The 25,116-nt window shown below is 43.3% G+C and overlaps 1 protein-coding gene across 2 annotated transcripts in view; it reads left to right on the top strand.

Annotated features, from left to right (window-relative positions):
- The first annotated feature begins 3,038 nt into the window (after nt 1–3,038).
- GLT1D1 (glycosyltransferase 1 domain containing 1) overlaps nt 3,039–25,116 on the top strand; it is a 46,232-nt gene continuing 24,154 nt past the window's right edge. For both annotated transcript variants that reach the window (XM_053994235.1, XM_053994234.1), the window contains exons 1-6: nt 3,039–3,232; nt 11,652–11,800; nt 13,741–13,846; nt 16,770–16,821; nt 20,023–20,059; nt 21,498–21,554. In XM_053994235.1, coding sequence (XP_053850210.1) covers nt 3,165–3,232; nt 11,652–11,800; nt 13,741–13,846; nt 16,770–16,821; nt 20,023–20,059; nt 21,498–21,554 — 469 coding nt within the window. In that variant the 5' untranslated portion in view covers nt 3,039–3,164. The remainder of the gene's footprint in view (nt 3,233–11,651; nt 11,801–13,740; nt 13,847–16,769; nt 16,822–20,022; nt 20,060–21,497; nt 21,555–25,116) is intronic.

The following is a 25,116-nucleotide window of genomic DNA, read 5'->3' as shown; positions in this document are numbered from 1 at the left end:
AAATCATCTTTGGGGTTTTTAGGGTTATTTAATGCTGTAGTTTAAGGTTGTCTCACAACAAGGCCTTTCAGCAGGAAAAGGTGATCAATGTGCACTGTAAAAGGCTGGGTTTATATGTGTTTTTGTGTGTTTGGGCCTGGCTCAGCACCCAGGATGTGCCTGGTGACTCAGGGCTGGGAGCAGCAGCTGGGCGTGAGGGCATGCAGGAATTATACAGGTGCACATGGAGAATGACCACTCTGATTTCAGTGGGACAAAGCATGTGGTTAAAATGGGAAAACACAAATCAGCGGCTGCAAGACTACAACCCTGAGATGTGCTGCAGTTCCACAATTACACATGTAAAGGTTGTGAACGTATGAAATTGTCTTCAGCACCAGATCTTAAAGTCTTTTTTTTTTTTGGCCAGAACAAAGTGGGTAAGACACTGCTGGTTGTGTGTTTTCAGTGAAAAAGTTACATTTATTGACATCATGTAGTTACATACCAAACATTTAGGCATGACTTACTCTGGAGCAGTGTTGGTAGGGGAGCAAGTGATGCTTGTAAAAGTAAATATATTCATTCAATAATGGACCTTTGTAAATAACATATGCCATAAAAATGACTCATTAAATATATTTGCTTTCTCAAGTAGTTAAGAAATTTCATGACAAAGGACAATGAGGAAAAAGCAACCAGCTGTACAGACATTTCCTTGTGAACTACTGTAACATGACTGATTCTGTAACAAAATTACATTTCATCTTTTCCTAACTTGATACAGTATTGTCATATTAGCTGTGATTGCACTTTCTGAGGAGCTTAGTAGTATTTTCTGGAGGCTCAAAGTAATGAAGCACACTCTGTATTATTGTGTCTTATTTTCATGTTTTAGACCCTTCATAATTTCCCTTGGTGAGTGAGGTGAGATTTCTACACTGACCTATCCCACCACTGGTACAAACACTTAACAATGCTGAGCAGTAGTTGAAATGTACATTGAAGTGTTAGCTAACTCTTCAGGTACAGAGATGCAGGTACTCTCACTAAAATTCCCAAGTCACTGTTAGAACCCGTGCATCCTCTCTGAAGTACAGCAGCTCGGGAAGGAGGTTTTCCTTTCCCTCCAAGCAATCCTTAGCTACAGTGTGTTTAGAAGTTCATTCTGATACATCCACGGCCCTTTCTGTGAACACAGTGAATGCAGCTGTGTCTATACAGGAACCCATTCATGCATGTCCATGTTTCCAACTCACAGTGCTGCACATTCCCAGATTATTTTTTTTTTTTAGGCAAGGCCTATATAGCATAAAGCCAGATTTACCATAAATAGTGATAAAATGTTAAGATCTCTTTGAATGTTTCCTTTATTTCCTCTTTATTTCTCAGGTGACTGGTTGAGTTCCCTCATTTCTCATGGAGCAGGCTTTGTCTTACTTTAATGTTTGCGTTTTTGTCTTCTTTGTGTTGCACACTAAAGGTGTAGGACAGCTTTTGTTAACCCAAAACGTGGCTTTCTGCTTCAGGGTACACCTGGAGAATCTCCATTTTTGGTTGCACGCTGCCAGAGCTGCCTGGTGTGACACACCTGGCTGGGGTGTGGGGAGATCATGGAGCCACGAGGGGCTGGAGGGCAGCTGTGCAAGCCTCACACAGCCTGTGTGACACCTTCAGCTCTGTGACAACTGAGAAGCCCAAATGTGCTTCACGTGGGCCACTTCAAGGCTGGAACCCTGGCCAGACTGGCAAAAGCCCTCCACATCTCAACAGGAGTGGGATTTCATGCCAGTGACACTCTCTGGAATGGTGACAAAACCATTCCAGAACCAATGGTTTGGTTCTGCCTACCCTTAGATTAGCATTTACCCTGTTTTTAGCATTTCTGCAGGGTTTGTTGCTCTTCTAGGTCGCAGCCAAAATTTTTAGTTCCAGTGGAGTTTGGTCTAAAGAATGTTGTGCTAAATCTAAGTGATAACTCAGTGAGATGCAGTTAACACAGCTCTGCAGCATTAAGATTCATTAGCAAAACATGAGCCTGCCTACCAAAATGTTTACAGTTTGCCAGAACCCAGTCCAGTGTGTGTTTTTATCACTTCTAAACCCTCAATTCCAGAACACCTGTTAGCCTCAGAAATCCACACAAATAATTGGAAGAAGTACTGTTTCAAAAATCGTTAAATTCAATATTCCTTGGCATGTGGCATGTTTTTCTCTATCTATTTGATGCTGAAATTTGAAGAGTAATTTAGGCCACAATAACGAGGCACTGCAGTTTTTGCAGCCCACTTTTCCCTGTCTTCTCCAGCCTTTGGGGAAGCTGGCATCTGTGTGACCCTGTGGTGAATTACATCAGGCAACCAGGTTATAAGCAGAAAAGTGAATTTTCTGCCCAATCAGCCCCCCTTTTTTACAAGATGCTGAAACAAGATGAGGTATCTACCATCAGCCGCCTGTTTCCTATTCATCTCCCAATGGACGCCCTAAACGGGCCTCTCGCCTTCCTGCCTGCTGCCCCACTCAGCTGTTCTGTGTTTCTGGCTGTAGTTGGGGTGGACCCTTTTATCCTGAAGACTGGCTTGCAGCTTTGGGATATGCTTTTCTTCATCTGGAGTTCAGCTTTGTTCCTTTTTCTTCCCTGTTTTGTTGTATCTTTGGGTTCTGCCTGTTGCTGTGGTTTCTTGCCTTTTCCCTGGTCTCACATACCTTTGGTTCTGTTTACGTTATGCGGCTTTCCTGATGCTGGGAGTGGTCTTTGACCGTCCCATTGCCTTGATCTTCGGACTGTCACATTCCTCTGGTGGTTGGCATCTTACCCGCATTTAGGCTTTTTCCTAACGGTATTCCCGCACCGAGCATGAGGCACCTCCCGGCTGGCATCAGGAGGCAGAGGCTGTGATGCTCTTCTCAGGGGGCTTTTGAATTGACATTCTCCGGCCACGATCTGAGCATGTCATCTCTGTGCCTGACTAACGAGGACACCGCGCTGTCCAGAGCTGGGGGAAGGCACCCAAACCTTCTGGCTCGGTAGCCAAGTGCCCTCTGCCCAGGAGCACCTGGCAAGGCTGGCCCACCCCGCAGGGCCGGGGGCCGCGGCCGCTCCGGCCCCGCTCCGCAGCGCCGTTTCCGGGAGCCGCGGGCAGGTGAGGCGGCGGCGGCGGGCGGAGCGCGGCGGAGCGGCCGCTATGAGGCTGCTGCTGCTGGCGTGCCTGCGGGCACAGACCGGCAACGCCACCACGGCCGCCAGGATCCAGTAAGTGCCGCGGTGGGAAGGATGCGCTGCGCTGCCGAGCCCGCCATGCGCGGCCCGCGCCGGCGCACGGCGGCGGCTCCGCCGGCCGGGCTGCGCGGGGAGCGGCGGCCGAGCCCGGGGCACCGCGGAGCGCTCCGCCCGGCACCGCGGCCGGCACGGCGAGGCCGGGCTGCGCTCGCCCCGCAGCGTCCCCGCGCAGCCCCGGCTGCCCGAGGCTGCGGGGGTGGCACGGACGGGGTGAAGGGCGGCACGGCGGTGCCGGAGCCGGCCCCGGCAGCAGCTGTGCGAGAGCCGCTCCGCTGGCTGCCCTTGCTGCGGGGTTCGACATGCGGCTCCCGTGGGCATGATGGACACGGGGCTGCAGTGCTGGGAAACCGCGCGGGCGAACAGAACCGCAGGATTATTCCTAATGTCCTCGTTTAGCTTTTTCTGTGACGTCGAAAGGGGACGTGGCTGGGAGCATTGCTGCTGGGGCTTCACTGTGCATATCAGCTATAAAAAAAATATAAGTCACTATAAAAATAAAACAATTTCTCAATGGTTTTGTCCTCTTGAGGCCCGAAATAACGATTTGGTTTCATCTTATCTAAAAATCGTCCACAGTTAATTGTTTATCTTTGGATGAATCTCTTGGGATCTTCTGCTTTTACAAGTTTTCCCTGACCTTGATCTGTGCATTATTTCACATGTGATGTTATGCATAGAAACATCCTCAGACATTAAGTTTTCACGCTGCTTGTGTCATACCAAGTCCAGCCTTAGACTTCTGCAGGGCTACTCTGTTGCATAAGGTACTGGTAGGGCATATCTGCTGCTCCTTCCGTCGCCCAGGCACTGAAGATAAAATGTCCAGAGAAAGCTGAAGGTTTTGCTATTTTAAAACAATAATTGTTACTAAAATTTTGAGACAAAACAAGTAAATTCTTTATGTGTATATATATATATATATATATACTTGTTTTTATGCCTGTACATTCCAGCAGAGTTTCTGTGGCATTCTGCATTTCCTTTCGTATTTTACCCTTTGCTCTCACTGGATAATACAAGACTAGTTATTGTTGGGCACTGCTCATTTTTCCTCTATAAGGTTATTTACTCTACCTTTACAAATTAAATATTTACTTACCTCCTTCTTCCACATTGAGGGAAGTCAGACATACATTTAGACTGGAGCTGTTCAGAGCTAATCTGGTGGAAAGCAGGTTTTGCACGTTTCTAGTTAAAATAAGTCTGAATAAGCCAGAAAAACGAACGCTGACATATGATATCAAACCTTTTAATTACACTGATATTGACAGTGAATATGTGAGCGCGCTGTCCCGAGGTACAGTGGCTTAGCAAGGTGCCTTCACCTGAATCGTGGCAAGCAGCAATTGGGGTGGCTGCAGCTGTGACATGTGATGGTGGCCTAAAAGAATGAGTTGTAGGATGAAGGGGCACGGACTTGGTGAGGCACGGCAGCTCAGCTGGCAGATGGTTTAACATACAGCCACGTCCGTGCAGCCAGCTGCAGCTGGCTGAGCACATCTCCAGTGACCTGTGCACGGCACAGCCACCCGCTGCAGCCTGCTGGTGCTTCCCGGGAGCTCCTGGCGCAGAGTGCGGGAATTCTTCTCACAGAGTGTGGGAATTCCTCCGGGAATTCTTCTCACAGAGTGTGGGAATTCCTCGTACAGAGTGCGGGAATTCTTCTCACAGAGTGCGGGGATTCTTCTCATAGAGTGCGGGAATTCCTCGTACAAAGTGTGGGAATTCTTCTCACAAAGTGCAGGAGCTCCTCTCACAGAGTGCGGGGATTCTTCTCACAGAGTGCGGGAATTCTTCTCACAGAGTGCAGGAATTCTTCTCACAAAGTGCGGGAGCTCCTCGCACAAAGTGCGGGAATTCCTTGCACAAAGTGTGGGAATTCCTTGTACAAAGTGTGGGAATTCTTCTCACAGAGTGCGGGAGCTCCTCTCACAGAGTGCGGGAATTCCTTGCACAGAGTGCAGGAATTCCTCACAGAAAATGTGGGAGCTCCTCGCACAAAGTGTGGGAATTCCTTGCACAAAGTGTGGGAATTCCTCTCACAAGAGTGAGGGAATTCTTCTCACAGAGTGTGGGAGTTCCTTGCACAGAGTGTGGGAGTTTCTTGCACAAAGTGTGGGAATTCCTCTCACAAGAGTGTGGGAATTCTCACAGAGTGCGGGAGTTCCTCGCACAAAATGTGGGAATTCTTCTCACAGAGTGCGTGAATTTCTCGCACAAAAAGTGGGAGTTCCTCTCACAGAGTGCGGGAGCTCCTCGCACAAAGTGTGGGAATTCCTCGCACAAAGTGTGGGAATTCCTCGCACAAAGTGTGGGAATTCCTCGCACAAAGTGTGGGAGTTCCTCGCACGAAGTGGACGCTGCTTTCTCATGCACACAGACCTTCAAACAGAAAGAAAATAATGACAAGTAAACTTAGTTGGTGCTCACAGTAAAGCTGGGTAAAGGATTCCAGCGGAAAGAGTGTTTGAGAGGAACTTGTGTCATGTTCAGTTCCTGTCTTGTCACCTGCTGTAAATGTTATTTATTGAAATAATATAAATGAGCCTTCAGGGAAAGAAAATTCTGGTCAGGGAAAAAGTAAAGAGTATAAGCTAGCAATTAAGTCCATCTTTCTGATTAAAAGGCTAGTCAGGTCATCACTGAAACCATCCTGTGCAGATATTTCTATCAAATACTGGTTTTCTTAAGACTTTACGTCATTCAAAAAACCCACAAAACCTCGATGTATGGCCAAAGGCTTGGCTGTGTCACTTGTAGCACTTATCTGCCAGACCTGAGGTTATGTGCACGTGGTAAACTTTGTATCATGTATGTTAATATACATAAAATACATATTCCAATTAATATTTGGCCTCGGTTGTCTGCGTGTGTGCTTAGGAAGTTATTTGTTCCATTTTTTTAATTTGGAACTTTTGGTTAAATATAAATGAAACAATGGCGTTGTCTCCGGGTTGAACACTTGCCAGCATAGATTAATTTTATGGCTTAATATCACAGTGTATATTCTGTTTATGATATTACAGCTCTTCTAATAACTGCTTCATCTTTTCATAAATAAGATACTCATTTCCTGACTTTAAAGTAAGTGGTGACAAAGGTACCAGAATCTAATTTGGCTAAAAATCAACTTGCTAAAACAAGTGGTATAATGAATGTGCTGTGGGCTTTATTCCTATTGGTGTGCATAATCTTTAATCGCCTTAAAAAATATGAGCAATGAATAAAGAATACAGCACTAAGCAAAAGTCTTTACTTAGGCTGCCATTGTTCAGCCTTCGAAATGAGATCAAAGAAGTTGTCAAGGAAGAAAAGAAATTATTCTTCCCTGCCCCTTGAAATGTTTTGTTCATCTTTTATTACTTGGTAGTAAGGAGGAATAGAAATCTGGAATTAATCGGTTAATTAGAAAGATTTAGATTAACTGTTTTGCCAATATGTAAATGTTTTCTGGAGAGGGAGAAATTGTTTTGGCTCTCATTAACTGGCCAGTTGAGACAGCCATTCTGTAAATCTCCAGGTAATCAACTGCAAGAGAATTAAAACCACAAATCCAACGTTGTCAACATTCCTCTTGACAATTGGGGTTGAGCTTAGACATTTATTGGAGTAATTCAGTAATCCAAACACTTCTACTGTTTCGTTTTACCCTGTGTGCTAGTGTTGGAATCCCACAGGAGAACACTCCCAGGGCAGGGGATCCTCATGGCAGGTGTGGGAGCTCCTGCACCTCCCAGCTGGCTCTGTCCAGGGGCTGGGACATCCCTGCTGGGACATTCCTGCCCAGGCTGGGATATCCCTGCTGGGACATTCCTGCTCAGGCTGGGATATCCCTGCTCAGGCTGGGACATTCCTGCTGGGACATCCCTGCTGGGACATCCCTGCTCAGGCTGGGACATTCCTGCCCAGGCTGGGACATCCCTGCTCAGGTTGGGACATCCCTGCTGGGACATCCCTGCCCAGGCTGGGACATTCCTGCTGGGACATCCCTGCCCAGGCTGGGACATTCCTGCTGGGACATCCCTGCCCAGGCTGGGACATTCCTGCTGGGACATCCCTGCTCAGGTTGGGACATTCCTGCCCAGGCTGGGACATCCCTGCTGTGACATCCCTGCTGTGACATCCCTGCTGGGACATCCCTGCTGGGACATCCCTGCTGGGACATTCCTGCTCAGGCTGGGATATCCCTGCTGGGACATTCCTGCTCAGGCTGGGACATTCCTGCTGGGACATTTCTGCTCAGGCTGGGACATTCCTGCTGGGACATTTCTGCTCAGGCTGGGATATCCCTGCTGGGACATTCCTGCCCAGGCTGGGACATTCCTGCCCAGGCTGGGACATCCCTGCTGGGACATTCCTGCTCAGGTTGGGACATCCCTGCTCAGGCTGGGACATCCCTGCTGGGACATTCCTGCCCAGGCTGGGACATCCCTGGCTCTGCACAGCCATGCCCAGAGCAGGAACCTGCAGGACAGGTGTTCATCTGCACCTTGGCATGAGATCCATCATTTACAGGGGCTGCCCTCAGTGCTGCTGCTCCCCACCATGGTTTGCGCTGCAGGAACTGTTTGTAGCACAGGTTTAAGCTTTGCAGAGTTCTTTGGTCCTTCCAAAGCTCAGTTACTGATTTCAGAACACAGGGACAGCAGGAGCTGGTCCCCAGCCTCACTCACATTTTTAATTCCTGTGATTCGCAGTGAACTTTGTTTGTAGTTCACTCATGCCAGTGCAATTTGTCTATGTTGCATCAAGGAGAAGTTTGAGAGGGAAATGAAGTGAAGGACATGTTGGTTTAACAATTCTGAAAAAATAAGATCATTTACAAAGAAAACAGGAGACCAGGCAGGGTTTCAGCTCTTGTAATTTGATGAGCTTCAGTGGGAATTGTGAGTATTCAGGTCTGGCCAAGTTTCTAAGAGGCAGTGGAATGACTCTGCTCCCTTAACAAGCTCTGAATTGTGCCATATACATTTAACAATAGTTGGTGCACAGCTGCTGTGCAGAACAGACAGCTGAGGGAAAGAGATAATTAATATTTTTGGATGAAGCCTATTTTGTGCCATTCAAGAAGTGTCAGTGTATCCACCTACCAGGAAGTTTTTGGAAATCAAACATTCTTTGTCTGCAAGTAATTCCATTAAATCAGTATCAGTTGAAATTTAGAGAGTAAATGTTTCTGAAAGGAAGACATCACAGAAAATAGAGCAAGTTTCACAACCATAATACCTTAGAAATAAGCACACTTTCAACTCCTTTGCCTTCTCATCAGCCAGGCTGTGTTTGGAACTCTAAAAGTGTTTCCTTATATGAAAACCTGTGAACTGCAGATTCACGCTGAAGGAGGGGAGACTGCTAGCCAGGAAATGTGAGAAGTAGTGATCAATTATGTAGGGAATAAAAAATTAAACATTGTAAAACATCACTTGGTATTTCATAGATGTGTTGGAGAAAAATGTTTTTTGTGTAGCAATCTCAAAGTGAAAATGTGTCAGAAAAGGGCTGTACCTCTTAGCAGCATCTCTGCACACAGCATAGATCCAGAGGACACACTTAAAAGTTTCACTTATACGCTTTGTGATTTCCAAAGAATATCAAAAATGTACCAAACAAAAGAGAAATTAATTTCCTGAATGCTAAAATGAGGGGGACTGGGACATACTTTGTCCAATACTCAGGTGTGTACAAATAGCACAGAGTAAAGCAGTGGCCAGTATAATGTGCTTCTAAAAATGCTCTTTCACATTTACTGAATGGCTGAAGTTCTCCCTGATGCTTTCTGCCTAGAAAAACACCCCAAATCTGGGATCTGACAGCTCACCTCCACTTCAGAAATACTACTTCCCCAGGTCATGGCATTGGCTTCCCTGAGAGTTTCAGCAGAAGGGAAGAACATGGCAAGGCAAATTCTAGATCCGAGCAACATTCAGGGTTTGTTAAGACACTTGGGAATTTATCTCCTGTATTAAGAACTGTGATAGAGAGAAAATGTAGCCTTGAGATTCAGCATTTCCAGTGTTCTCTTTGATTCCCAGACAGCAGGAGCTGGGTTAATTTTTATTTCTCATTCACAAGGTATTTATGAAATGGCAAAATAATGTGAATAGACATTTGCCAGGAGGAGAAGAGATATGGATAATGTGTCTCCTCTGCCTTGGCTTCATGCAGGGACATCTGTGACTTCACAGACAGATCAGTCTTCCAAAAAAATCCCCTGCAATAACTCTGGAGCACTCCCTAATCGTGCTCCTTGGTAACAGCATATGTGTGAAAATCAGTCTGCTGGTTTTGGTTATGAAGATGAAATAGAAAATATGAAAATAACGCTGTAAATTTCAGTACTTAAATACTACCCAATAACTCAGCTTCTACACACATGCATTTCCATATATGCATAATTTGAAGCTTGTGATTAATGATATCAAACTCAATGGAATGTTTAGGGGATCAAGGCCTCTTTAAATCTGGGAATTTGAATTATTCTGGGAACATTTGCTTATTTTTCCTTCTAAAGATGTATGCAAATTTTTTTTACGTGCTCCTGAGTAGAATAAAAATCTGTTAAAAAAGAAAAAAAATTGAAGTTGTAGAGGTAATGCACAATTTCTGAGCCTTGGAACACTTGAGGGAGTCCCTCTCTATTTACTGCAGGAACAGCTGTCATTCCCCAGGGAGATGTGGAGCTGTGGAAAGTGTGGAGGAGAAGTAGTCATCCCTAGTATATTTTTAAAAAAAACTACTTTCGATTGGAATTCCTGGCTGAGTTTCTTGATTCCTGATGTCCTGAGAGAGTTATTTTCAAATTAATTGACATATGCAAACATATTGCTTGAACATGATAGTGATTTATGGTAATTGGAATACTGATGGGAAAAAATCCTTTTAGACCATTTAATGAGCACCTGTGAAATTATGGAATGCATGCACGAGCATCCCAAGTATTTGCCCGAGAGATTTTCTCTCCACAGCTGGGAGATTTGGGCATCATTATTGTGATATAAATTGAGAAGCTCTTTCAAGAGCAAGGCAGGTACTTGGAACCAGTTCATGGGGCAACTGGTGTTAATAATTGCTCAGCAGTGTAAATAAGGCACTTGAAATGTGGCTGTGTTTTATTATTTATTAGCATTTATCATAATTTATTGGTCTCGTTTCAAACAGTGGAATTAAAAGGAGTTTCTTTTTAGGATAAGGAAGAAATGCAGCAGCATATGTTGTGCCAGTGGAGCTGTCTGATACAGTGCTAATCCATTCCTTGCAAGGCCTCCAGACATTTTGCAGCACTTTTAGCACCAATTTCTGCAGGACAGAAGATCCCATTTCTTGGGCGGCTACGTGATGATCAGGAAATGAAAGCTGACATTATCCTGGAAGGCAATGAGTTAGCAGGATTTTAATGCCAGAGCAATTAATGCACAATGAGAAATCATTCTACTGCCACAATAGGGAATAAGCACAGAACGTTCTGGTGGTGTTCTTGTGATCCTGACAATGCACACACTCCGTGGCAGCAGACACAGATTTTCTCCTCTGTGTTTTTTGGCTGATGTTCTTGGGAACATTGACATCTGATTCTGCTTTCAGGGGGAGGAGTAAAGCTGTGTGTAATCAATCAGTTCCTTGACCCTGGCAGCCTTTGCACCAGTGTTTTAATATGAGAACCACTGTATCTAAAGGTGGATGGGTAGGCTGGCTGTCAGGGCTTTCTTGTTTTTTCTGTTTGGAACTGAGACTTTTTAAAGCAGGTTATGAAGTTATTTGTGTAATTACCTTTGTGTAATTACTTTTGTGTAGTTTTTTGCTCATACTTCAGTTATCCCTTGCCTGGTTTATAAATGGTGAGCTAAGACAAGAAGCAATTAAACCATCAAGCAGAAGGGGGACACAATTCACCTCCCTGGCTTTCTTGATGCGTTCATTTTTGATGTTCTGTACTTTTAGTAGCATTGACTAGCTGGACATGTCTGTGCTTTCTTCACTTGGTGTCCTTTCTCCAGAACAAGGGTCTGAGAATCTCTAAGAGCAAGGTCTGGCACCTCCCTTCAAAAGGAGGGTTTCAGAATAATAACTCGAGCCAGGAAGGGTCCTGGGCATGCTTCATTTTTTCTGATTTTTGAGTTATGTTGATCAGGCTTGGGCTGTGCAGTGTTACATTGATTGGAAGCGTGCCTGTGGCTTCACAGTGGTGAAGATAACAAATATCTTCCGGAAAAAAAAAAAAAAAACAGCCTTGTGAACAGCTCCTGGTTGCTTGAACAAAAATGGCATAAAGTTGAAAGCCAGAGCAATGTTTAAGGAAAAACGTTTTGATTAAGTTTGCTTCACATACTGGTGTGCCTATAACATTAATAGTGACTTCTTTGTTCTTTTTTTTTTATTTGTTCCAATAATGAAGGAATCATCTGCATGCTGCAGGCCATATCTGTGTTCTTAAAGATGCTTTCATGTATGAAAGTCCAACTGAAATAGCAAACCTGACCTCCACAGACAAGTTTGATGCAGCCCTGGCCATTCACCTCTATAAAGGAGGCAGACTGCTGCAAGGTAATCCTCTTTCTGCTTTGCAATAAAAATACCTCCTAAAACAGTCCTGCAAGGGAAGAGAATGACTCCTAACTGCTATAAATGGCTATAAATGTATAAACCCACACAGAATATCCTTCCTCTGTTTATCCACTTCAGCAAACGTTCAGAAATGCTAAAAATCCCTCTCAATGGGAGATCTGATACAGAGAGAAGGAAATAAATGTACTTTTAAACCACATAGTGCTTTTGATAATTAAGTACTTTAACTACATCAGGATAAGAGCATTACATTAACATTAGGATCCTTTCAGCAAATGTGTTCTTTCAGAGGACAATGCCTTGGATAAGTAGAGCTGGGCTCAAATGGAAGAAGGCAGGAAGGCTAATTTGATTTTTCTGCTCAAAAATGAGTCAGGGTTTTTCAATGTAAAACAACATTCCTGTCAGCTAAACTGTAGGAGACAGGATGTTATCAGACAAATAATAAAATTTTCTATCCTCTCTAGCCACGTAGAACAAAATTTTAGCCTGCCACTAATGATACACTAGAAGCACTGGCTCTGAAAATTACAGACAGTCACCGACTGAAATTGCAAGTGTGCATCCTTTGCTGAGACCACCTTGTATTACAGAAACCTGTTCCCTGCAACAAAGGCACATAATTGCACGCTTCCATTGAGCTCAGGGCCACTTCTGCTGTGTTGCTTTGGAGACTTCAGCAGTGCCCCCCAGCTTGCCCTGGGGGGTTGCAGACAGCCTGAATTACCGTGTCTGCTCTGCCTGGGTTTCTTTTGTTCCAGAGGGGCTCTGATTTCAGCAGAAATCCAAATACAAAATAAGTCTGTAAAATGAGCTGTGCTAACGTATGAGTTAAGGCTCCTTGGAACATGGAAATGATTGGTTTTTTGACAAGACTTTGAATTGTTTTGGAAGAGGTGTATGGAAAGTCTGAGCACCATATTTTTGGGTTTTTTTGGGGGGGATTTTTGCAGAGGGAAAAAAGATAAAGTTGAATTTTAACTGTTTATTGGACTAAAATTTTACTGGCTTTTAACTTGCATGGCAATGCCCAAATGCTGTTGCTGTTAGGTTTCCAAAATGCCAAGTGACCTGAAAATCCTGATACGTTACAAAAACTCAGGAATTTAAATAAATCAATAACACTGTTCTAAAAAGTACCTGCAGTAACTGAAAGAAAAATAACCCAAAAATCTCTGAAAGGCAGGACAGTAACAGTAAGATTGCTGAGATGATCATAGTCAAAGTGTAAAGGTTATTGCAGACTTCTGGGAGGAAAAAAGAGAATGTTCCTGGCTCCTGGAACATTTAGAAATTTAGTGCTTGCACTCATACCACCATTGCTGCCGTACTATTGATCTGTTTGGCCTCATCCTGGAAATTCTGTTTACAGGATCAACACAGGTACTAGATGACATAATAATTATTCACTTTTTACATTTATTAAAGAGGCAATGCATATTTTATATGGTGTTGCAGACAGTCTGTCTCTTGAAGATGAGAGGCAGTGGTGCTTTGATAGTGCACATTAATTCCCTCCACCTGCAAACATTAGAATATAATATCAACAAACGCCAAGGAAATTCTCCAAGTAGCCAGATTGGTAATTAGTCTTCATTCTTTTTGCTTGCTCTCTCATTTAGTAATGAGGAAATTAGCAATGCTAATAAATCCTGATCTCACAGCTCACATAACTTTCAAATACAAATGTGAAATCTATGGTACATTTCCTGTTTTTATCAACAAACTTTTTTTCCCATTTGGTTTGTTGTCCTGTGAAAGTGCAGTTATTCTGTGTGGGGTTACAGTGCTAAAAAAATGAAAATTCAAGTTTCCTTTTCAAAGATTTCTGCTCAGATAGGTGATTCAGTATTATCAATGTACTTTTTCACTCCTGGTCATTACATGGGCGTATTGGCCAACTTCTCATTGCTTTGCAGGGAGCAGAATTCCTTTTGGAATCATCTTTGGTGGGACAGATGTAAATGAAGATATCAAATGCAAAGAGAAACGCCAGGTAATGGGAGCAGTGCTGGAGAAAGCCAGGTAAGAGCAGGGCTGAAAGATTTCAGACAGGAAATTGCATTTTTGTATGGCAGATCTTCTAGGAAGTTTTCCATACACTTGGAATCACTGGAAGATGTGTAGGCCAGGAGACAAAGGCTGGACTTCTTGAAATCCTGGTGATCTTTACCTATTATTTCTTGATATTATTTCCTGGAACAGTTTGATCAGGAAATGCAGCCTGTGTGCAGTCTATTTGTTTTGTGTTTCCCTGTTCCTCACACACAGCTTGTTGACAGAATGCCTGGTTGGAAAGTGGATCCCTCAAGTACAAGCAGATTTTTTTTCTTTTATTTTTTTTTCTCCTGCTAATGTGATCCTTTCTCTGGCTTCATGAGCAAAGAAGCAGAGACTGAAAAAAGTCTTTAAGCAAATTCTCTTGGATTTTAGGTGAAATGGCATGGTGTTTTAAAGTCTGGAAAGTTCTAGTGACATGCCAGTGCAGTCATCAAATGTAGATCCAGAATGATCATAAACCAGAGGAGATTACTAAAAACTAAAAAAATTTCACACACACATTTTTCTGAGCATTTTTCATAGTTTCAACATCCCCAGAAAAGAAGTTTTCTCCTGACTGATCCAAAGGTTTGTTGACTTCAGCAGTGTTTGCTCATGGCCATGGTGGGGGTGGAAACCTTTTTGTTGTTGCAAACCCAGAGCAGGATGGATTTTGGGCCAGGCAGGATCTGCACCAGGCTTCTCTCTCCTGCTTTATCCCTGCTGATGCCACTCTATTTCCCAGCTATTATTGGCTCACTTAACACTGGCAGCGATGTGCTGCTCTGTCTGTAATCCCCTGTAAAATGTGGTAAGTAAACAGGTTTTAAAGATAGCACTTAATCACACTCATTGAAAAATCATTAGGGCATGTTCTTGTGTCTCAGTGTGGCTTGGAGCTGAAAGCAACTGAAGGTTCCACTCAGGAGAAAATTTATGTACTTGTTTACTTTTGTTATCAGATAATCAGAAGTTATTCTTTCAACAGGTCTGAAGGAAAAGAAAATAGATACTGAATGTATCAGATAAATTTCAGCACTGTGCAAAATGAGAAATACATAAAACCCATCTCTCAGTGTGTCCATTTGATCCATCTCTGTTTAAAATATCGTCTGTCACAAATACAGCTAATACAAAAACTGCTTTACTGAAACTTTTTAGTGCTATTGAGTTGGGAACCTGAAGTGCACCTTAATAGCTTGAATTATCTATGATATTTCAAAATGTATTACGACATCCTTATGCAGTTTACAATATTTTCTCTGCTACAGGAAAAGCATCTCAGCTTTCTAGAAGTTTTTGTGAATGTACCTCTTGTCCAGTAGCATCACTGGTGTTATTCATTGCATAGTTATTAAAAGAAACATTGATTTCTTTTTTCTTTATTGATTGCAGGGTTCTAAGCAGAAAGCATCATGAATTGTGGATTACTTGTCCAGTGCAATATCCCACCACATTCCATAAAACAAACTATTGAACACTGTCTAGCCTTATGAGTGTTTCATTTTTAATCAAATTCCTCTAAATGGTGCTTGTACTCCTCTAGGGTATTTTTTTTCCTATTGAACAGTATTTTGTAGACTTAGAAGCAACATCTTTTTATGCTTGTTAATGTGATGTATTGAAAGGATAATTGCAAAATCTGGGAAGGGAGCATGTGCAACTTGACAAAACGAGCATTTGCAGGGGCTTTAATAACCTTAAAGCTGTCAAGTTGTGTGTGTGAAATTCATTGGAGGGCCATAAAGCAGATCCTACAGAACAAATGTAGGGGAATAAGGTTTGTTTCAACAAACAAAGTAGGAGTTATAATTCAGCATTTATGGGAATTCTAATGAATGGTTGTGATTTCATGCCCTCAAATGATGACATAACATCTGCAGTGGAGAAGCTCTGTCCTGGTTGTGGCTGTTGTGCTTTATCTCCAACCTTTAAGGTGTCAGAGGCTTGGCCCAGGACAGAAACATTTAGGAAATCACATGATAAAGAAGCACTGAACCATCAGTGCAATGTGTGATGACCTCTCTTTTATATTCAATATCTCTGCAAGGAATTAAAGAAGGTGTTTTGCCAAGCAGAAGTGTCTCGTGTGAAGGAGCCATTCAAACATTGTTTTCCACAGGACTGAGATGGCCCCACTTGTGGGTCCAGTTGACACTGAAGTTCCATTTAAGAGCATCCAAAGATGTGTTTGTGCTCCAGTACAGCTTGCAAGCTACATTGAAACCCAGCATGTTCTTGAGGTCTCCCTGAACAGGGGGGTCTTCACTGAATCTGTGTAAAAACATCTCCTACAGCTTCTGGGTGCTACAGCAAGGTCCAGTTAGGATAACTTGGTTATCAGGCATGTTTAGAAATGAGCCTTTTGTTGGCTGTGATGGGACACCCAGGAAAGGAGACTGTTGCTGTCACTGCTGTGTTGTGCACAGGGACAGCCCAGCACACGTCCCTCAAAGGCTGGAGCAAGGTGAGAGCACTGGGGAAAGTCTGAAATCTTCATCTGAATGGCACTCACAGTGGCACTGGCTGCTGTCAGAGCACAAGGAGGGGCAGTTCTGTCCCTGCTCGCCTCTGTTCTGGCTGTGACAAGGGCTCCTGCAGCCTGCAGTGAGGTTCCTGCTGCAGCTGTGTGCATTAATTTGGGTAAACTGGCAGCTGTCCCCGTTATGTGGGGCTTCTCTTTGAGAAATCCTCATTCACCTTCCCAAGAGCTCTGGGGTGGAGAGCCTGAGGAGCTGTGCTGGCTGACCCACGGTTTTCTGCTGTTTTCTGTCCTTCAGCTGGGATCAGCTTTATAAGCCTCTGATCTTAGTTCTTATCAAGGTTTTTTCTGAAGCACTTTTTTTTTTTTTTTTATGTTTAAACACTTTAAGCAGATGATCCCAACTATTTTTGTCCGTTTAACCAGGTTTGCAGTGGCTTTCACAGTGGAAATGAAGGAGCTGGCAGCAGCAGAGTGGGTATGTCTGTGTGATGGTAATGCTTGCAGTATTAGCAGCTATGCATCCTGCTGAAATGTGCCCTAAATAGTGCTAGAGAATTGCAATAATCTGCACTGTTGCCAGCCCTGCTTGTCCTTTCCAAGAAAGCATTTCATGTTGATGTACTTCAACAGGTCAGAGAGATCTGGCATTAAAAGCTGTTTAGTATTAGAAGAGAGTGTAGAACAGTTTAGGAAGTGTTTCTCTACAACACTTAAATCATTTGTTGTTACCGAGTCTCTCCTGATGCCAAATTGTTTCTTTTGGCATCATTTGCTAAACTTTTATGTTGACAAAATCCCTCCAGACAGCATTAGTTACAATAAAGAATTTGGAAGTATAATTTAAAAATACCTGTTTTGTCAACTCTGGAAACAGAATGAACTTCTTAAGGTGAACTGCAGAGGTAAATGAGATTTGTTGTGCTGAGCAGCAGATCCAGCGAGGGGTGAGCAGGAACCACTTGGGATGAAAGCAGCAAGGCAGGACCTCCCTCCTGCAGTGAGGTGCTGGCTCCTCTCTGCTCACCTTGGGGAACACCAGCTGAAGCTGAACAATTAATGCAAGGAGTTGAAACAAAGTGCTTGGTACCTCTTCAGTTCTAATTTGCATCTTAGTGTAACCATTAATGCACTCTTGCCTAAAAAATAATCACTGAGAGTGGAGCTGGCACAACACAGCAGGAGGATATACAATACCTTATTGAAGCATTAATTGATTTTTAAAGTCTATTTGCATTAAAAGGACACATGAGCAGACATGGCATTTGGTATTTTATTTTACAAATGTAATTTGGTTTTAATAGTTACTACAATGAACTTCATGATGGGTAAATGGGAAAGGGCACAGCTTCTGTCAGAGATATTAAGCAAGAAAAGGACAAAAGTAACAGTGTGTAAGGAGAAGAAATAAAATTGAGCTTTGAAATAGTTTGAAAATCAGCACCTCAAATGCTTTTAGGTACCAGGCTTTGATTTTACCTAAACACTTTTGTACTCGTGGCCTGTGAGAGTAATGCAGTGTGTGGGGTCTGTGGCAGGCAGGGGATTGGGGGCAGATCTGTCCCAGCTGCTGACCTGTGCCCCCAGTGCTGCGGGCTGCAGCTCCTGCTCCTGCTCCTTGTGTGAAGGCTGAGAGCAAATGCCACAGGTTTGCTTCCAGGCAGTGAAGAGCAGAGCACATCCTTCCATCCACAGCTCACAGTGGGATATTCATGATTTTTACGTATTAACTCACACTGCTGTGAGCTGCCTTATTCCCCTAATGTGGGCTTCGTTCCTTGAGGTAGTCACTTAAGAATTTAAATTACAAACATGCAAGCAATGGCACTGTACTCAAAGGCTGTCTCTTCCAACAAATTCTTTTCTATTTCATTGGATAAATTACCCTTAATTATGAAGCATGCAGTCCAGCCCTTGTAATAATCTGTATTCCAAGTGAGATTGAAATACTGTAACAGATCTCGCGCTCGTGGTCAGCGTTTTATTTCAGTAGCACAAAACCACTGCAGAGGAATTGCCTAAGCCCATTTTATTAGCATTCAGTTTCATTTCCCATTCTCCTCAGGCCCATTTAAAAGAAAGGACGTAGGAGGAGGTTGCTGTGTGAAGTGGGAGCACATCCCTGTGCCCCACGTGCCCTGCTGTTTTCCTGCTGACGGCTGAGCCCTGCCAGGATTGTTTTCACTCCCCTGAGCCCCGGACGAAGATGCTCAACTTGGAAGTTTTTTTTTGGAACTCGGTGTTTCCAGGGGGCTGAGGGTGCCTGACCCAGCAGAGGGAGGCAGGGCTGGGGCTGCTGCCCCCCTGCTTTTCCCACTCCTCTTTTCCCGTTCCTGTGTTTTGCTCAGTCCCATTTTTCTGCAGAGTGAAATTCTGAAGTTGGCTTCCAGCTCACAGTGCTGTCCCGTTGCTTGCAGGGGGTTTTTATCATTTCATCTTTTTAATCTTTTTTATCATGCTGTGTAATTCAAAATGTTAGTCAGAGAAGGTCCAGCGTTAAGTAATAAAATAATGAAGCATTAAACTATTTTTATTATTTTTAAATCCTTTGAACACAAAAGTTCAAGAAAGTTGAAGTCCATGGAATATCCTCAGGCTTCCACTGTAGCACAGAGTTGTTTCTTTCTCCCCCACTTCGTTCCCATGTGGATTTGCTGCTTTTTTGTGTAATTTTGGTGATATTGTTCACTCTGATTCTCAGAAACCACCTCCTTCCCATCTGTGAGCTGCTTGGAGATGCCTTTTTAAGTGACCTCTTTTCTTTCAGTTTTTTTTCCCAGTTCATTTTTAGTATCTGCAGTGCCTGGGCAGGGGATTGAGGGGCAGCCACGAAGGAACAGCAAGGAAAACCAAAATCTCTGCAATTAAAAAAAAAAAAATCACTTCTGTGGCTTCCTGTTTTCTGAGCTGACTGGTTCAAGAATTGGTTGCCTAAAAGTTTGTTTCTGAACTGTTTTTCTTTTCATTAAAAAAAAAAAATTCCACAAATCCACAGTTGGAGTTATAGAAAGATATTGAAATAGGAAATTGCTTCTTTAATCACTGAAATTAAATAACAGCACTTCAGGAGTGATTTTGGAAGTGTAGTAATTACCTCTTTTACTACAGCTATTTTAAGGTAATTTATTTTACAATTTTTATTTGTGAATGTTCTGCAATAGCTACCAGGCACTAGTTTTCCAGTCTAGGAAAGTCTATATATTTGAAAGCAGTTTCTGAAACTGATATGTTTATAAATTTTGTTATGGATAAATATAAACTGGATTTTCAAAACCAGTCTTCCAAGACCAAGAACTTTTTGGGAACTAGAGCTGATTTTCAGCTAGATAGTTGAAATTTGTTTTATTCCAGAAAAACAGGATAATGATTGTAAGAAAGGATACAGAAACAGACTAAAAATATATATTTGTACTACCTTGGTAATTGTGTTTATTGCAAAATTGATTCATTGATACCATAAATGGACATAGTAAATATAAATTACATTGTTGACTTACTTACTGTATCTAGTAGTTGTATTACTTACTGTATCTAGTAGTAAGTTTTGGTTTTTAGTAGTCAGAAGAAAATGACACTGGCTTGTGTTTTGTTACTCTTTATTGTGGGGCTTTTTTTAAGATTGAACAGATACTTTTATGTCGAACTCTGAAAGTTATTTTTCTCCTCCTTCTCTTTAAAGCCAGATGCTAGGAAGAAAATCTACGTGCAAAGTCAAGGTGAGAGCTTTGGGATGCTGGCTGGGAGCTTGCATTTCTGTGATTGCTGTGCTTGGTGCCTGCTGGTGTGTGCACTGCCTTCCCTGCCCAGCCCCTGCTGCTGCGCGGGCTGGGGCGTGCAGTGGAGCTGGCTGTGGCCCTGGTTATCAGGAGTTTTCTAAAGCCTTCTGAGCTCACATTCTGGTAGAGAACTTCCCCACACGACTTTCTGTAAACAACCTGTTGTTTTGCATTCTTTCACAGAGGAGGAGAAATTTGATGCACAGGTAGTTTGTCCAGTGTCCTTGGAGAGGTGGCACGTTCACCCTCCAATCCACTGGCACCTTTTGAGAACTATAAAAGATTGGAGTCAGAGAAAATAAATTAGTCTCTTCATCATGACCAAGGCTGTGGTGAGTCGTTTTTCCTTGTGTCCTCTGGTGACAGCTGGCCTTTCCTTAGTTAGTACTACCTGAGTACTGGCTACTCACAGTGCCACGGGCATTAACTGAGGCACAGGCCCAGCCCCTCAGCCACGATTCTCCACTCACTGCCTGCTTCTAAAGAGGTTTTCCCAGCTGCCTTCCAGCAGGAATCTGAAAGGTCAGGTCAGCACTGAAGGCAGCACCGAGATTTCTCCCATGGCTGCAGAAATTTTCAGGGTGAATATTTATTTCCTGGAGCCCCAAATTCCTTTAAATGCTCCAAGCTGAGTTCCCAACCCAGTGAGAGCCACGTGCCTCACTTGGTGAGTAGTCCAGGGAGCACAGGTCAGTATTTTAGGTGTGATGACTTTGTTTCCTAATTTATTTATTTATAAAGAACTCTCTGTGAATTCCAAAACTCATTCCACTTTGTGTATTTCACTTTCAAAGAAAGTAACATTCTTTTCCAGACTGTGCTGTTGAAATAACTCATTGTGAAATCTGTTTAGCCCATGTTTAGTTTATATTTAAGTCTCTTGAGAGGTAACAGTTAAATAAGTGATTAAATAAATTAATAAAATGGCTTCTTCATTAAAATAATTAATCTTTAACATAAGGAAAACCAAATACATTAATATTCAGGACAGATTAATATTTAATTTGTGTATAAATTTAATTTGCTTCCTTTTCTGTTGAGGGCTCTGGGTCCAGGCTGCCCTGGACCTCTTTTGGAATAAGGTGCTCCCTCAGGTGATGCTATCCCCTGTGTAGTTTTAGGAGGCCACGTTTAGCAGGGCTGTGTTGCTGAGGAAGTTCAGGCCCTGGGTGACTGTACAGGACTCCCCAGTGGATTTCAGCCTGCTGTCGTGGAAGGGTTGCACAGGCAGCCTGCACTGCTGGGCTGAGAGAGCTGCAGAGGGCAGTTCAGGCTTGGCAGAAATGTTGCTATTTTGCACTTCAAAAAGCCTCCAGGAGCCACAGCTCAGCCATCCAGGGCACATTTAACCTGGGAGTCTCTTTTTTTTTCCCCACAGGAATTAAGACTACACCCAGTGAAACCTTTGACTGGTACAGATTTCTACAAAATGCAGGTAAAACTCATTTTTTTCCCTTTATTTAGTGTGTTTGTTCCTAATGGGTGTCAAGGATGAAAGAAACTTAGAATCAGAGTTTAACTGATTATGTAATAAAGTGCCTTAATGATATGGGAAATGGCAGAACATCAGTCAGATGAGTCTGGGTCACCCAGAACCCAGAGTGCCTCTGAGTTTCTGGTCTGGCCGGGGCTGAGCTGCACCAGAAGTGCTCCCAGCCTGTGGGGAGTGTCCCCAAGGGCTCATTTGGAGCACAGCACCCCTTCCTGAGCTTTCCTGAGTCACAGCTGGGCTGCCTGCAGCAGTGCAGAGGAGAAGCAAGTGCTGGTGTTGGATTATTTGGTCTGGAGCTGTCTCTGCCCCCCCAGAGCAGGGGCAGGGAAGGCAGGTGACCTAATTCCGAGTCACCTGATCCTGGCAATGCTTTAATCACTTCATCTTTCCCCAAAAGAGTGATTTATAGGCATTTTACCCTGGTAAAAGCGTTTCAATTTTACATTCATCAGCCTGATCTCTGGTAGTACAGCTGCTGCCTCTGCTGCAAATGAATCCTCACCAGTCAGTGGCATTATCACATCAGGAAGTGTGTGCCATTAGTCAAAGCCAGTGTCAACTTTAAACTGAGCATTGTGAGGTTATTTTGTTCTCAGTAAATCACAGCCCACGAGCACAGTGCCACTAAGATTAATAATTTTCTGAAGTGAAATGATTTGTCACTTGCTAGCACAGCCTTAGTGTTGATTTGATCTCTTGTCCAACCATTTTGTGATTAAATGAGCAATCAACAGATTGAGGAGGGGGAAGCTCCCCCTAAAGTGAATTTCTAATATATTAGACACTGTTTTTTGCCTAATGTGTACTAATGCAAAAGTGCAAAATAATTCATAATGTGCATGAAAAGCAAGCTAAAATGTGACTCTAACATCTGTGCCTTATTAAATAATAACTTGAAAACTGGCATCAGATTATTCAGTATTGTTTTTATGACTGTTTCATCTCATTTATCTTCCCTGCCTGGTGCCTATGTCCATCCCTGGTGGCAGCCTACAATTTCCACTTCTTTTAATACTGCACATGGAGTCAGGCTTTTTGGCTGTACCTTGGTGCTTTCCAGGGACTAATTAGGAGTTCTCAGCGAATTGCTTTTTTTCTGGGCATTTGCAGTTCCAGTGTGTTTAAAATTCTACTAAACTTGGAGCAATCAGAAGAAAACTCAACACCAGGAGGCAGTTTTGCTCACAAGGATGTGATTTTGGCAGTGTGGGCTTGCACAATGTGCCCTTGAAAAGACCCCGAGCTTTAATGCAGATGAAGCTGTCCAGTCTCCTTCAGCTCATGGCATTTGTGATCTTTTCTTTTTAAAGACTTTTTTCATGAAGTTCTGTTCCATGTCTGAAGGCACTTGATGGTGTTTTGGGGAGAAATATTTCTCCAGGTAAGCCTTGCCTGTATCTTCAGCAGAACCCCTGAGCATTTGTCAAATTCAGGATTCCCAGGACAGAATGCAAAGGAACAGCACACTGCTTTTAATTCATCTGAGGCAGCACTGTTAAACACCCTTGGTGTTCAGGGTGCCAAGTTATTCTCTCTAATGAATGCTTCCAGATTTTCTCCACAGAACAGACTTCTTATGAATATTCTTTGTAGTGATGTTTTTTTTCAGACAGAGGAAACATTTGCTCACTTTAAATATGATACCAATACATAAACAGCCTCTTTAAATCAATGTAATGGCTTCAAAAAGAATTTAATGGTAGCTTTGAGTGAGTGGCAGAATGCACCAAATGCATTTTATGGTGGAGACTTCCAGCCCCCAAATTTGAATGGTACTAAACCAAAGTCTAAGGAGTCCCAGCTCTCTGTGCACTCCATTAATAGTTTGGGTGCTAATGTAAATAGCAATTGCCTGGCACAAATGGGAGCAGTGCTGTGAAGGGTTTCTGTTGTTATTATTATTGTGGGTGCAGTACAATCTCAGTACAAAAATCATGGAATTAGTATTTTTTCCTAGTCTCAGACTTGAGAGTTCAGAGGTGGTGGTGTGGGGTTACTGCTGAATCCTAGCTGCAGCATCTCCAGGGGCTGGCTAGTCAGCACTCACTGGCTAAATCTACAGAATAAAAACACCAAATTAGAGCTAATTTGCATTGTGGTTAACAGTCAGCTTCACAGTTTGTCTTCTGTGGATGAGAGACTGTGAGCAGCAGTAGCCAAACCACAGAGCTGAGGCAAGTGCAGATTTCAGCAGAGCCTTCAGGAGCACAGCACCTCCAGCCTGTTTGGTAACTCAGCCTATTTAAGGAAGTTTTGCTGCCTGTGTCAGCCTGGAGATCAGACCAGATGATCAGACTGTTTTTCTCTGGCCTTACATTGCAGGGATCTATATACAGCACAATCCATTTGGCTGTAGCAATTTTAGAAGCCCTATCTATAGACTTGAGAGAGGCAGGGGAAGTTCAGCCTTGTGCTGGAAGCTGACTGACAGAAGATGACAAGACAGTTTAAGTAAATGAGAAACCTGAGAGTGATCTTCTCACACAGCTCAAGGCTGGGGCAGAGCAGCTTCTGATCACAGACAGGCTTGAAGTCATCTCTGCAGGATGAAAAGCTCCTTTTGATTTCAGGGGAATGGGGCTGGAGATACAGACCCCAATAAACATCATGTGATGAGAAGATGGAGATAACTAACAAAGCCTGCACTAAAAGACTGAGAAATCTTTGTTTAGCCAACAGCCAGGACTTAAAGCTGCTCTCATGGTGCTGTGGAGCCATAGGCTCACATGCTTATTGCACCAGCACATAAAACATGCAGTATGCTTCTGTAGTTTGATTTTTCAGCTCTCCTGTAATTTCTGCTTCGTGGCACGGCTGTTCTCTGAGCTGGAGAAGTTTACATAACCTGTCATGACACAGGCAGGGTTTTACAGAGGCATTAGATTTTCCTAAAGCTGTGCTGGAAAGAGAGGCCCACATAAGAAAAACTGAACAGTAAAAGTTTGTGCACTTATACAGCTGAGTGTAGTAAAAACTATATGATAGCAGCAATAAACCAAGTTCCCAAACTGATCTGAAAATGCAGAGCTTTTTTGTTGTCTGATCTGTTAGAAATAATGAGAAACAGGGGAGAGAAGAATTGATTGAGAATTTTGCAGTCTCATTTTTCTGGATTAGTAGCCTGTCCCTGGAAGTTTGCAGGTTCATCTAATTTCTGTCTTCACCAACCTATCAGCAGCCCCAGCAACGCTTCACTGCTGGGTGTGAGAGCAGAGGGAGCACTTGGGGTAAAGTCATTGCACTGCCCCTTAGCCTGGAGAAGGGGAGGATCAGAGGTGAGCTCATTGCTCTCCACAACTCCCTGAAGGGAGGTGCAGACAGCTGGGGTCGCTCTCTTCCACCGGGCAGCACTGACAGAACAAGGGGACACAGCCTCAAGCTACGTCAGGGGAGGCACAGGTTGGATATCAGGAAAAAAAATTCCACTGAAAGAATAATAAAGCACTGGAATTGTCTTCCCAGGGAGGTGGTGGAGTCACCATCTCTGGGTGTGTTTAAAAAAAGA

Source organism: Vidua macroura, chromosome 18 (genome assembly GCF_024509145.1).
Source record: "Vidua macroura isolate BioBank_ID:100142 chromosome 18, ASM2450914v1, whole genome shotgun sequence".
In the NCBI taxonomy this organism is placed as follows: Eukaryota; Metazoa; Chordata; class Aves; order Passeriformes; family Viduidae; genus Vidua; species Vidua macroura.
This window is presented reverse-complemented; position numbering and strand designations above follow the sequence as displayed.